This window comes from Drosophila elegans, unplaced genomic scaffold (assembly GCF_018152505.1).
Source record: "Drosophila elegans isolate 14027-0461.03 unplaced genomic scaffold, ASM1815250v1 contig_208, whole genome shotgun sequence".
In the NCBI taxonomy this organism is placed as follows: domain Eukaryota; kingdom Metazoa; phylum Arthropoda; class Insecta; order Diptera; family Drosophilidae; genus Drosophila; species Drosophila elegans.
Genome location: NW_024545578.1, coordinates 15,697,010 through 15,709,035, shown reverse-complemented (window position 1 = coordinate 15,709,035; position 12,026 = coordinate 15,697,010). Strand labels below are relative to the sequence as shown.

General features: G+C 39.8%; 2 protein-coding genes across 2 annotated transcripts; both read left to right on the top strand.

Moving 5' to 3' along the window:
• Positions 1-143: 143 nt before the first annotated feature.
• LOC108150090 lies at positions 144-901 on the top strand. Its single transcript, XM_017278054.1, has 2 exons — positions 144-688; positions 745-901. The coding sequence occupies exons 1-2, from the start codon at positions 144-146 to the stop codon at positions 899-901; spliced, it is 702 nt and encodes a 233-aa protein (XP_017133543.1).
• A 326-nt stretch (positions 902-1,227) lies between these two features.
• LOC108150118 lies at positions 1,228-2,324 on the top strand. Its single transcript, XM_017278085.1, has 2 exons — positions 1,228-1,768; positions 1,833-2,324. The coding sequence occupies exons 1-2, from the start codon at positions 1,239-1,241 to the stop codon at positions 1,996-1,998; spliced, it is 696 nt and encodes a 231-aa protein (XP_017133574.1). The 5' UTR covers positions 1,228-1,238; the 3' UTR covers positions 1,999-2,324.
• The last annotated feature ends 9,702 nt before the right edge of the window (positions 2,325-12,026 follow it).

The window sequence follows — 12,026 nt, the reverse complement described above, 5'->3', positions numbered from 1 at the left end:
ATTGACCTAAATTCGCAGGCAAGCTCTTAATCCCCTTGCAGTTATAACTCTGTGGTGTAAGTTCTAGTTTCTGCAAGTGATAAGATAACTCCTAGAGCATAAAGACACCTGCTTGACACCAATATAGCTAGTTGCTGTTTGAGATGCTGCGTTTTCTGATCTTGCTGGGAGTCGGAGTTTTGCTGGGAATCCATATACTTGACACTCAAGCGGACTGCAATGTGTGTGCATCCAAGAGCAACGTTGCCTGTGTATCAAATACTTCGTTTCAATTTTGTTCAACTAACGATTTGCCCTTCGGTCCGGTTTACACTTGTCCGACGGGATATTATTGCACGGCGAATGACGCTATATGTAACACAAATGTTGCCTTAAGATCCTGCATTGGTTGTGGTTCTTGCAATAACAACAACACATTCGCCTGCCTCACCGCCAGGACTTTTTCGTTGTGCTTGGGGACAAGCACTCCTTCGCAGATCCTGGGAAGCTGTGGAGCGAACTACGTCTGCGATTACAACAATCCGAATATTTGTGGTAGTCCCTCCGCGGGATCCCAGGCCACTTGTCCCGGAGACACTACTGAAACTGGACTAGATCCCACAGGATTGACACCCACCGCCTACTGTTCACTTGTTCAACAGCGTGGACGATTTCCCTATGGCATCGACCTCAATACCACGTGTAAGCAGTAAGTACTTAAGTTAGCTTATCTCCTAAATACTTTAACGAATAATAAATACTTAGGTACATATATTGTTTCCTGAATGCAACTTACTGGCGGGGAGGTCTCTACTCTTGTCCCGGTCAAACGTATTACGATAGCTCATCGCATTACTGCGAAACTGAAGTGCCCGCAAGATGTACTTATGGAGTCGCCACTTTGAGCCTCACGATTCCATAGATGGTGTGACAATTGAACACAATAAATATCAGATAGGTTAACTAATCTTAAATTAGGTAAAAATTTTTGCAAGCAAGACAGCATAATACAATTAAAATTATTTCTCATTACCCTAATTATTTTTCATAAGTTACAAGTTGAAAACAACACCTTACTTAGATTTGAATTACTACTTGATTTGTATAACCTTCTCCTATCACGTGATGGAAGTGCAGCCACAATTAATATAATAGATGTTCGCAGAGATAAGCAAAAAGATAGTAATGCACTTGGACTAGATAGACTAGACTGGATAAATTCGCTTACAGGGTTTTGGTTTCCCCAGTTCCACTTAAAGATGCTCCGCCTACTGATCTTTCTGGGAGTGTGCATCCGCATCCTCGGCTGCCAGGCAACCTGTAATAAGTGCTCCGAAACACTTGTTTCCTGCGTATCCCAGACCGAGTTCCAGTTGTGCTCCTCCGATGGTGTGGCCATTGGAGATCTGTACACCTGCCCCTCGGGATACCATTGCATCGCCGGCACACCATTTTGCAGTTCCTCGTCAGTCGAGCCAGCCTGTCCAGGATGCAATAAGTGCAGCAGTGACAAACGCTTTGCCTGCACCAGTCGAAACACCTTCGCTCTGTGTCTAGGGGAAACTACTCCCAGTGCTTCGATTGGAGGAAGTTGCGGCTCGGAATTGGTGTGCAACGTGGAAAACCCCAATATCTGTGGCTCTCCCACCATGTTCTCAGTGACCTGCTCCGGCTCAGGTTCAGGAACCTGCGGATCCACGGCCATCACCGATGCCACCGACTATTGTCGAACCATGAAAAAAACAGGAAGATTTCCCTATGGCGGGGTAACCTCCACCACATGTAGGCAGTGAGTATATTTATTGTGTATTCTATTGGTAAAATGCTTTAATTAAATTAACATTTTTTCCCAGATATGTGAACTGTTACACTGCTGCTGGCATATTCTATGGAAACGTTTACACCTGCCCCGGACATACTTATTTCGACAGTACTTCCAACCTTTGTACTACTCAAACGCAGGCCAGATGCTCGGATACTGTGTCTTGTTTGACTTTGAATGACCGATTGTTGCTGTAGGGCTCAAATTGTGAGGGCTTAGCGCATATTTATTGAGTTAGTAAACAGAGGGCAAGGGAATCTTAATCAAATAAAGTAAGTGCATTATGAAAGCAAGGGTTTTACTATCAAGTTAGATAAGATGATTAGGTTGAGCTAACTCAAATTCATCACGGTTGTTATAAAACAAGAAAATGGAAATTAATTTCTGTAAAAAGATTTTTCTGCGGTTTCAGTACTTAATTTAGAACATATTTTCTATTATGCTATTTTCATGAGTGCTCTCAAATTAAAAACGAAAATCGATTATACCGACCATGCGGTACTCGCGAGTGGTACAACTCGAATTTTTGTTTTCAATTCATCAATGGGATATGGCTTAATAAACAAAGTGCAACTTAAATCGATTTTTCCCGCCATTCAATTTAGATTTCAACAGATGCTTCACATTCAATCCACAGCTACACGCAAAAGGTAGGCCACATTTATGACGTATACGCCCTGTTGGCACTTGCACCTTGAAACTTTTGCTGGCCTCGCAGGCACAAGTTTGAAGAGAGCTCGCATTGAATTATGAACTGTGCCCAGTAGCTTTAACGTTCAAATTTATTACAGTTTTTTTCCCATATTTTTTGTACCCTATGCCCAGCTATGAAAAATCTTTGGCAGACATTCGCTGAATATTTTTCGGTCCTCTTCCGTCCAACATTCCCAGTGGGTTGATTGTGGGTCAGTTGTATGGCCGCACGGGTCGCAAAAGTTTGCGGCCTGGTGGCATGCCACCAAAAATTCAATTCGATCCCAAGGCTGGGCCACAAAAGTTTTCATTCAGTGCTTTCGGTTTCAATGGTTTCGATTTCGCACGCCCCTGAGCCCGGCAGCTCCAACCTTTCCCTTTCCTCCTGCCGAAATTCAACCAAAACACGCACATAGTTTCTGCTGTGGCTACGTGCACAATGTGCAATTGATTGGAGGGGTATGTGCCGGAATTCCGGGGCCATATGTGGAGGTGACTTGCACACTTTGATGGACACGGTTGCCGCTGCCCTTCCCGATGCCGATGCCGCAAATTTCAGCGTTCTCGTGTTCCCTTTAAGCGTAAAACTAACCGCATACTGAGTGAAAATTGGCAAGGTTATTTTAATTTTAGGCCTCGCCGCATATCTATATCCCCGCAATGCTATATATCTTCGGCCAGGGTGATAATCTCGCCGTAGGCGTTGGATTTTTTCGCTTCCTAAACGTTTTCATTTAGATTTATGACGCTGGGCCAAATAACATATATACACGCGGAAAAGAAAAGAAAATTATAAAATCACTTAAGCTAAGTCCGAAATGACTAAAGATTATGAATAGCTTTGGAAAATAATATTTTTCTTTAGAAATTTTTAGACCTCAAAAGATTCCGGTATTGCAAACAAAAATATTGATATATTGTATGCGAACACAACAGAACGAATATAAAGGATCTAAAATAACTTTAAATAAATTTTTAAAGCATTTTATAAATTTAAAATAAATACCAAAAACCTATGCTGATACAAACATATATTTTTTTATATACCCAAAAAAATTGACTAAGGCCTGATTTCAGCCTTGACTGAATTTCCTTAAAACGTTTGCTCATCTAGTAGGACAAATATAGAGTTGCTGGGGGATTTCAGTTGGTTTCAACTTTTATTTTCACCAAAAACTTTTGTCCCAAAACCGGCAGATAATGCATATTTCATCAGCTATGTAATCATGGTACTCCCGTTGGTTTGGCATATGTGCCTCGCCATATTTCCCAACCGCCAGCAAACTTTTTGTTGTTCTTGCGACTCATCAGCGTCAAGAGTCAACAGACTCAGCGACGTCATCATCATCCCCATCCCCATATCATCGTAGTTATCCATGCCGACGTCAAGTATAATGGGACTGCACTTAGGACAGATGAATTCATTAATTATTTTCCCTAATAGAATGAGAAAACGAGGAAGTCTTACTAGTCTAATTAAATTGAATGTGCCGAGGCCCTGAAACTGAAGTATCTCGAATTCGATGAATGCAGGGCCAGATCTTAAAGCCCTATTGGGTAAAACTCTAGAGTGGCAGCCACTCGTGGCATCCTTTCACCTGTCGTCGGTTTTGTGTTTGCCAACCAGCCCGTTTCACAGCTCTCAGCGATTAGTTTTAGCCGGGCTGTAAAGGCAGGCGGCTTTAATGCAGATGCAGCCAAGTTGCCGAGGCGAGCGAACTGCTACAACAGACGTGGCATCGCCTTCGAGTCATCTGGAGCGTGCTTAGTCGTCGACTGACATACAGTTTGTATCATCGCATCTGAATGCTGTTCCCATGACCGGCTTAAAGCGCGAAATACGGCCTCTCAGAGCCATCCCCCAGAAATAGGGCCAACTGAAAATAGGCTTTAAATAGCAGAGAGCACCCGCTGTTTGCCCTGTTCGTGCATATGTCTGCAAAGGCACTGTCAGAAATAGTCAAGTAAACCGACTGCATACCCACAAATAGTTGTTCAAGAATTTCTCTAAATCATTACAAATTAGTTAAATGGGTAATTGACTTTAATTTGAAGCTTAAACAAAATTGTTGCCATAATTAAGCATGTTTTATGTTCATGACAAACATGTAATTATATTAATTTTTTTTTCTTATTTTTTCAGTGTTTGAGTATTAGTGGGCGCCTGTATGTGTGAGAGCAACTATTTTCCTTATTAGAATGTTGACTTATATTATTTCCCCTCGCAGCGCTGTTTCGGCGGTTGCCGCTGGCTCTCTCGGCTTTTAATTAAAGTTCTATTTCCATCTGTTGTTTTGGCTCGTCGACCGAAAATGCAGCATGGCGCCTGTTGTGCCTACACCCCCTGCCAGCTACCAAGCACCACCCAAGCACCACCCAAACGCCACCCAAACCACCGATGGCACCGCCCACCTGCGGCGATGCCGCTGGCGACTGCAATTAATTTATTTCGTTTCTCAATTCCGATGAGCGGTGGCCTATACTTTGTTTATCCATTAATTTCTGGTTAATTGGCTCTACTGCCAAATACATCGAACTATTTGTTTGTTTTGCTTTAGATAGCTACGAAACTTTGGAAATAGATTTTGTTTTCGGAAAGCACCCAGCAGCAATTTTTTATGTAAGAAGGTAATGCATTTAAAATAGAATACTGCTTAAGAACCTGAAGGCTTTATGTTTTATAAATATATTTTAGAAATACGTCATTCTAAGTTAAAGTCAAACAAGCTTGAAGATGGCAGTGGTTTTATTTTTATGTTGCGTTTTTATATATTAAAGAAATAGTTGCTTTATTTTATTTATTTGTTGAAAGTAAAGGTTTAAGTATGTATATTTTTTGTGACATATTTTAAAGTTCCATGTTTATCTAACTTTTTCCGCCCACCTGCAGCTTTAGACTTTTAAAGTATGTTAAATAGCCAAAAATCGATTCAAGTTCGAAGAGCCGGTTCAACCGATACAAACTTGGCCCCTAAACGTGACTCGCAATTATAAATATGCAAAAGTGCGCAAAACCGCTCGATAGTTAATCCTGCCCCGTGGAAAACGAGAACAACAAGAGCACGTAAGCACGAGAACAACAACATTTCGGGACCCCCTAGACCCACCCCCACTTCCACCCACACAGGTTGACAGTTCAAGTACACGAGCTTGTCGAACAATTTTGACACAGCCATGCGATGAGGTCAACGGGGCCATGGCACACACGCCCATGTATTATTTTATAATGCGGCACTGCAGCAGCTCAACCGCAGATGTTGCCACCCACAACAATGCCAGAGAACAGGATCAATGAGTGGGGCTAGCTGGTGAACAGTGGTGTGATAGGTACTTCATTGTTTCCAATTTAAAAGTTTCAATCACCACTTTTTCACTGAAGAGGATTAAGAATATAAATTTCAAAAGTACTTTCAAAATAAAAATAGGTGTATAATTCATGCTTTCTTCAAAAATGTCATTTTAGAAAGCTAGAAAATAAGGCAAAAATTATTATTCATTTAGGGATTCTTAAGAACCACTCATAAAATGTTTCTACCCTCAATTAAAAATTAAAGGTGTTTATCCCAAGTTAAGCTTTGTATTTTAAGTATTTAATTTATGGCAAAACTTTTTAAGAATTGGTCCAATGGTATCCAAATGTAACATATTTAAGTACTTGTAGGCATGTCCCCAAACACAATATCTAAAAAATTCGCATCCCTGGTTGTGAAGGACGGGAAGTAGAATGCCTGGCATGTGGCACCGCGCAGGAAGGAAGGATTGGAGGTGTATGGCAAGTCTGGGATTCCGGGATTCCCGGATTCAGGGAGATAGGAGCGGAAGATCTGCATAATGAAGCGCAGTGGCAAATGCGTCACATGCCGTGAGCTGTGAACTATGTGCCGGCAAAAGGAACTGTCAGCAGTCGGAATGACAGACTGCCACTGCCACTGCCACTGCCACTGTCGTCTCTTTTGACCTGGCCCAAACTGTCAGAGTCACCACCTTGTGGGCTTACATTTATGGACTTGCAAACACATTCATAAATAGTTGATGTAAATTTATGTAAAGCCCTTCAAAAAGGGCATTATTAAAATGTATTTAACTGATGGATTTTCATATTGAAAAATAAATGTACATACAAGTAATGTTAATCTCTTCATCTGGATGTCTGTTTATCAGCGGTAAACCAATATTTCACTGAAATATTCTCCGTTTATAGCAACGAAAAATTGCAGTCAGCTTTAAACGTGATTTTATCGAGACATTTACACAATTTAAATGCTATTTGATTGGGAATATCTTGATCAAATAAGAGAAGCTGACAATTTACAACCTTCTTAACTTTTAATGAAATGTGTAAGAATATGTAAATTAAATCTGTATTGTAAAAACTGCAACTTAAAAAATAATTTAATTTGAAATCTAACCTGTATAATGTCAGTTAGGTGCGTGTGTTAATGTATCGCCATTAATTTTATCGTTATTTTGTTATTTGACAACCAGCAATGTCACAAATGACCAAATGAAGTGTGCCTGGCATGGTTGTCAAACTTTTGCATACAGAACCATTTGCAACGAGCTTTGATTAGCAGACAAATGCAGGTCAGCTCTTAATTATTCAAGTCCATTAGTTTTTTATGCCTTTAATGTGATGTTTGATGCAAATTTATTTGGTCGCAATTTGTTTCGCTTTTTTTGCACTGATTTGTAAGCTATATAATGCTTGCCATAATATAGAATGGGTAAACTTTATTGAGCATTGCAAAATGCAGTGGAAAATAGTTTTCTGAGTTTTTTCTGAAACGATTAATTATGTTAAAACCACCAGGTTGAAAAGTTTTAATTTTCATTTGAATCCCCAAATGAGCAGCAGTTAATATTTTTCGTCATAGAAAAAGAGAGTTTGTTAAAAAAAGGTTTCCAATTTAAATAAATTAAATAAAAAAATTAATTAAACTCATATTGCCGAATTAAACTATAAACAAGTATTTATTTTAAGCATATTCTCTTACGTATAAAAACACTTATGGCCCCATGTTTTCGATCGAAACACCAACTCCTAGCATCAATTAAAATAGATTGCAAATAGCCCATGCAAATGACTGTAATTTACCATATGGAGTTGACTGCCCCAGCCGCGAGAACCTCCTCTTTTTACGGCCTTCTCGCCAGTCAAAGCTCAGTGGCAGACGATGGGCATTAATAAGGCACGATAGCCGTTTTGAAGAATGCGGAACCCAGTTGGGTGACAGACCATCTGACCATCCATAAATCAGCCGAGCGGTGTGGGAACAAAATGGATGCTCTTCCCTCGCTAATTGCCGCTGGCAGCGACATTTGTCGCAGCCAATTGCCGATTGACATGTGCAAATTGTAAGTAAATTATTTTATAAAAGTCAAACATTGTGACGGCTGCTATCGAAACGAGCACTTATCCGATATATATGTCTTATCTGTTGGGCTGACTCGTCTGGGCCCACACAACGCCAAATCTGTGGCAGCTCCGTGGGTATCTGTATAAATCCCCTTTTGAAACTTCTAAGCCCCTGTGCAGAGAGAAAAATCTTTAGTTAAAATAACTCACTTTAAACAGCGTAGAAGGTTGTTCTACTTAATTAAAAAATTGATTTTATATACTTAATTAAGTAACAATACAAATATTAATATAAATAAAAATATTGTAATATTGTTGAACTCGAAGAAACACATGTTGTCCAGTATTTAATTGAGTTATTTATTTTAAGACATTAATAATGTTACGAACCCTTTTAAATATCTTCCTCTTATACTTATGCAAAAAACGATGATGTAAGGTAATTTAATTTTCATAATCTAAATTTAGGTTTAAGAGCTTTAAAATTAAATGATTAAGTAAATAAAATTAATTGGTTATTATAATGATTAGGGATTATTTTAGTTTGGCTTAGTTAAAACAATATTAGGATTGAATATTAGGAACTGTTATTAAGTTTTATTATCTATTTGTTATTAAGGAACCACACAATTTGATAACTTCTCTCTGTGCAACGCAAGCAGTTCAAATAAATTCTGTTCGCGTGTGGATTTCAGTTGATAAATCATGTGGCAATAGCCGAGTGTGGGCAGCGTTCGCTGGTGTCCACTTTGCCATAATTTGCAGCTCTGCAGTTCACCTCCATTCCGCCGCTCGACCCACTAGGCCCACATTGCACAACCGTCCAGGGGCAGTGAGCGGGGCTGGAAGGGGGCGGAGGGATTGGGCGACAAGTGGGTGGGTGGGTCACTTGCCGCTGGCAAATGGAGCCATTAAGTGGCTACTGTGAGAGTGGACTACTTTCGCCGTTCACTGCGATACTTTCATTAGTCAAATAGCCGGACACTCAGTCGCTCTTGAGGGCGGGCAATTGGCCCCGCTGGAGTTCCGCCTGTTCGCCAGTGGGTCACTCAGTCACCCAGCTACTCAGTTACTCAGCCACTCGGTTACCCAGTCATCCAGTCATCCAACTGGCAACCTCTCCATCCGCATGACTCCCATTTAATTTTATGCTGCGTCCGTAGGAAATTCGCTTAAATTGCCGCTAATTGCAATTTGCTGTGAAAATTGCAATGCAATGAACGCGAATTAAATTAAAACGCCGCCGCACTGCAAACACATAATTTGTCTCTTTATTTTTGATCAGCATTTGTTTGCCGAGCTCTCAATCAGAAACGGTCAGATACCTATTGGCCGGCAAAATATTTAATCAATGTAAATGCCAATTGCCATTTGCAACCGCCACCGCCACCGCCTCATTCCATTCAATCGACCGACTGTCGCCTTTTCTGATGGCGGTGGCGCCTCGTTTAATGTCTGTTATTGCTTTGGGATATATGTAATAAATATACTGGTGCTGGTTAATATTTGCACAAAGAAATTGTTATATACACTTTTTTATCTCATTAAATCGGGCAAAATAAAAATGGTTTTTTGAAACCACGCAGCATAGTTTATTTTTAATGAATTTGTCATTTGTTTATTTTGTTCTTCAATAGAAAAACAAATATAATTTTTCATTAAAACGCTTGTGTGCCCACTATTTGAGAACACATTAATACATAATTGAGTTTGATTTGAAAGAAAATGGTTTTAAGTTTGCATGCCGTTATTGATTTCATATTTTTTGTACCTCGTTTTTCGGTTAACTAAAAGATTTTATAGAATTTTCATGCATTTAAAAAAGTGCATACAAAATATTTATATCTGTTTTATTAGCAGGATTATAAAATAAAACTATTACAGTTTAGTAGCTAGGGCAAAGTGGTTTTGCTATGGCCACTTCATTTTATATTTTTGTATGTTTTTGGTAAATGCAAACGATTCGATAGAACTGACACGAATTTTCATGAATTTATTTGCACTATTTTTATCAGTAAGTGCTGCAAAAGTGCCTTAAATCATTTTAAAGTTATTTTAAAATAAAATGTATATTTTCCCAGAACAACCTCTAATAAAGTGTTAGTTTATTTACAAGAGTACTACACCTGTCAGGTATAATATTTCTAGCTATGAATAACATTGAATTGCTATGCATAACGTGAGGCAATTAAATGCAATTTGTAGCGCGACTCATCTGCGAAGTCATAAATTAAGTATCCAAGTATCTGTAAGGCTTCCACTTGGCCTCAATCATTTATCACCAGCATCGCAGTGGCTCCTATTGGGTTTGTGGCAGTTGATTGTTGCCGTTGTTGACTCGTTCTGAATTCAGCGACTGACGTCATAGCCTGCATTTTGGGACTCCTCTTTCGCAGTGACGCAGCTGCAATAACCATGGCTGGCGCCAGTGGAATCCCCAAGGTTGGGCCGCCAGCCATTTGGTCACCGTTTTCGGTCTGCCACCCCCTTTTTTTTAGCGCCTGCTTAGACGACCTTGCCCCGAGCACTAGCGAAATGGGCGACGGTGCCAAATATCGATTGAAGCTGCGTAATGCATTTTTCAGTGGCCCAACCTCTTTGATAGTCTGTTGGTCTAAAGCTAAAGCGGATCAAGGTCATCGATTTGTGTGACTCATTTTCGTGCAAAATCACGAAAAGAAAGGAAGTAAATGTTGTATCTTTAATTGAATAATACCCTAGTACATTTTCTCAGATGACCTGTTGACACTTTCTAAAAAAGGCATTCAATAATACTTTTAAGGACACAATATATTGGCTTAATTCGTTTTAAGGCGTTAAAATCGTTTATAAGCATTATTTTACAAGACTACGTGTATTAACAACTAACTTGTAACACATCAAGAATCAGAAACCATTTGAAAAGCAAATCAAATATACATTGTTGATTAATTTCCCAATATTAAACTAAATTAAATTAATATTTATAATATTTCAAAAGGTGAAAATACAGAGACTTGCATTGAAGAAAATACAATTTTGTTAATAAAATTTAATTTTTCGCCATTATTCAGAATAATTTAATAATGAGCTTATTTGCTAGCTATTACTTAATTATACATTTATATTTTATTTGGTTAATTAAGAGCTTAAAAAGAAAATCGGGTAACTATTTTATAATAATAAATGTATAATAATAAATATTATTAATAGTAATATAATATTTCGAGCTTGTCTGACAGCATACCTAATTATAATCAATTTGTAAGTCAATTTTAAACACAAGAACTTTGTTCATTTGCTGACAAATGCTTTGAAGCTTTAACAAACATATCTTTAAAGATCCTTTGAACTGCAAATGACAATAAGATTACTTTGTGGAACGGGCTTCGAATGAGGGTCACATTCCGTTTCGAGAATACCGACTAAATCAGACTCCTCAACTGGCACTGTTCATCTGCATCTGTAATTTCGTGGTCATTTAGTTGGTGTTCGACGGACCGCCAGAGGATTGCGGTTGCAGCCCCCGCTCGGCATTTGCGTTCTGATTATGTTGTTGCCTTTGATGTAACAACACCGCCATTGTTTCGGTTAATTAAAATTTGTGGTTGCCGCATGCATGCCGTTGGCTGGGTGTGCGAATCGCACTAAATTAGTGCGGACTCTTCAGCTCGGTTTGGTTCGCCTTTTGGTTCTGGTTTTCGGCTCTGACTGTTGCCTTAAATATTTAATATGCAGAGCTCCGATGCGGACGGGCATGAAATTGCCGCACTTGAAGCAGCCCGGGCTGTTTTCGCTGGCAGTCTGGAGCTGGGCAAGAAGTTATCTGCATTCCAGCATAACCAGTTTGCCATCCCCATCCCCATCGCCATCCTCATCGCCATTCTCATCCTCATCCTCATCCTCAGCATCCATTTCGATGCAGGCGCGGTGATTCATGCACCATCCACCAGACTCGGCAGCGTCCGATTTGGCCGTCTTTGTTTCGCCTCACTTTATTTCGCTTTGGCTTTGCAGTGTCGCGAATCTTCTGGATTCCCACGCCGCGAACACAAAATAGCTCGAACAACGGGGCGTATACGTAATCAGGCTAGGGTCGTTAGCCAGTTGGCCGGCCCCCCCAAAAAACTTTTCGCATTTTCCAGCCACGCATGCCAATCTTTTCATGACAAACTTCAATCGCCATCGGCCCGGTGT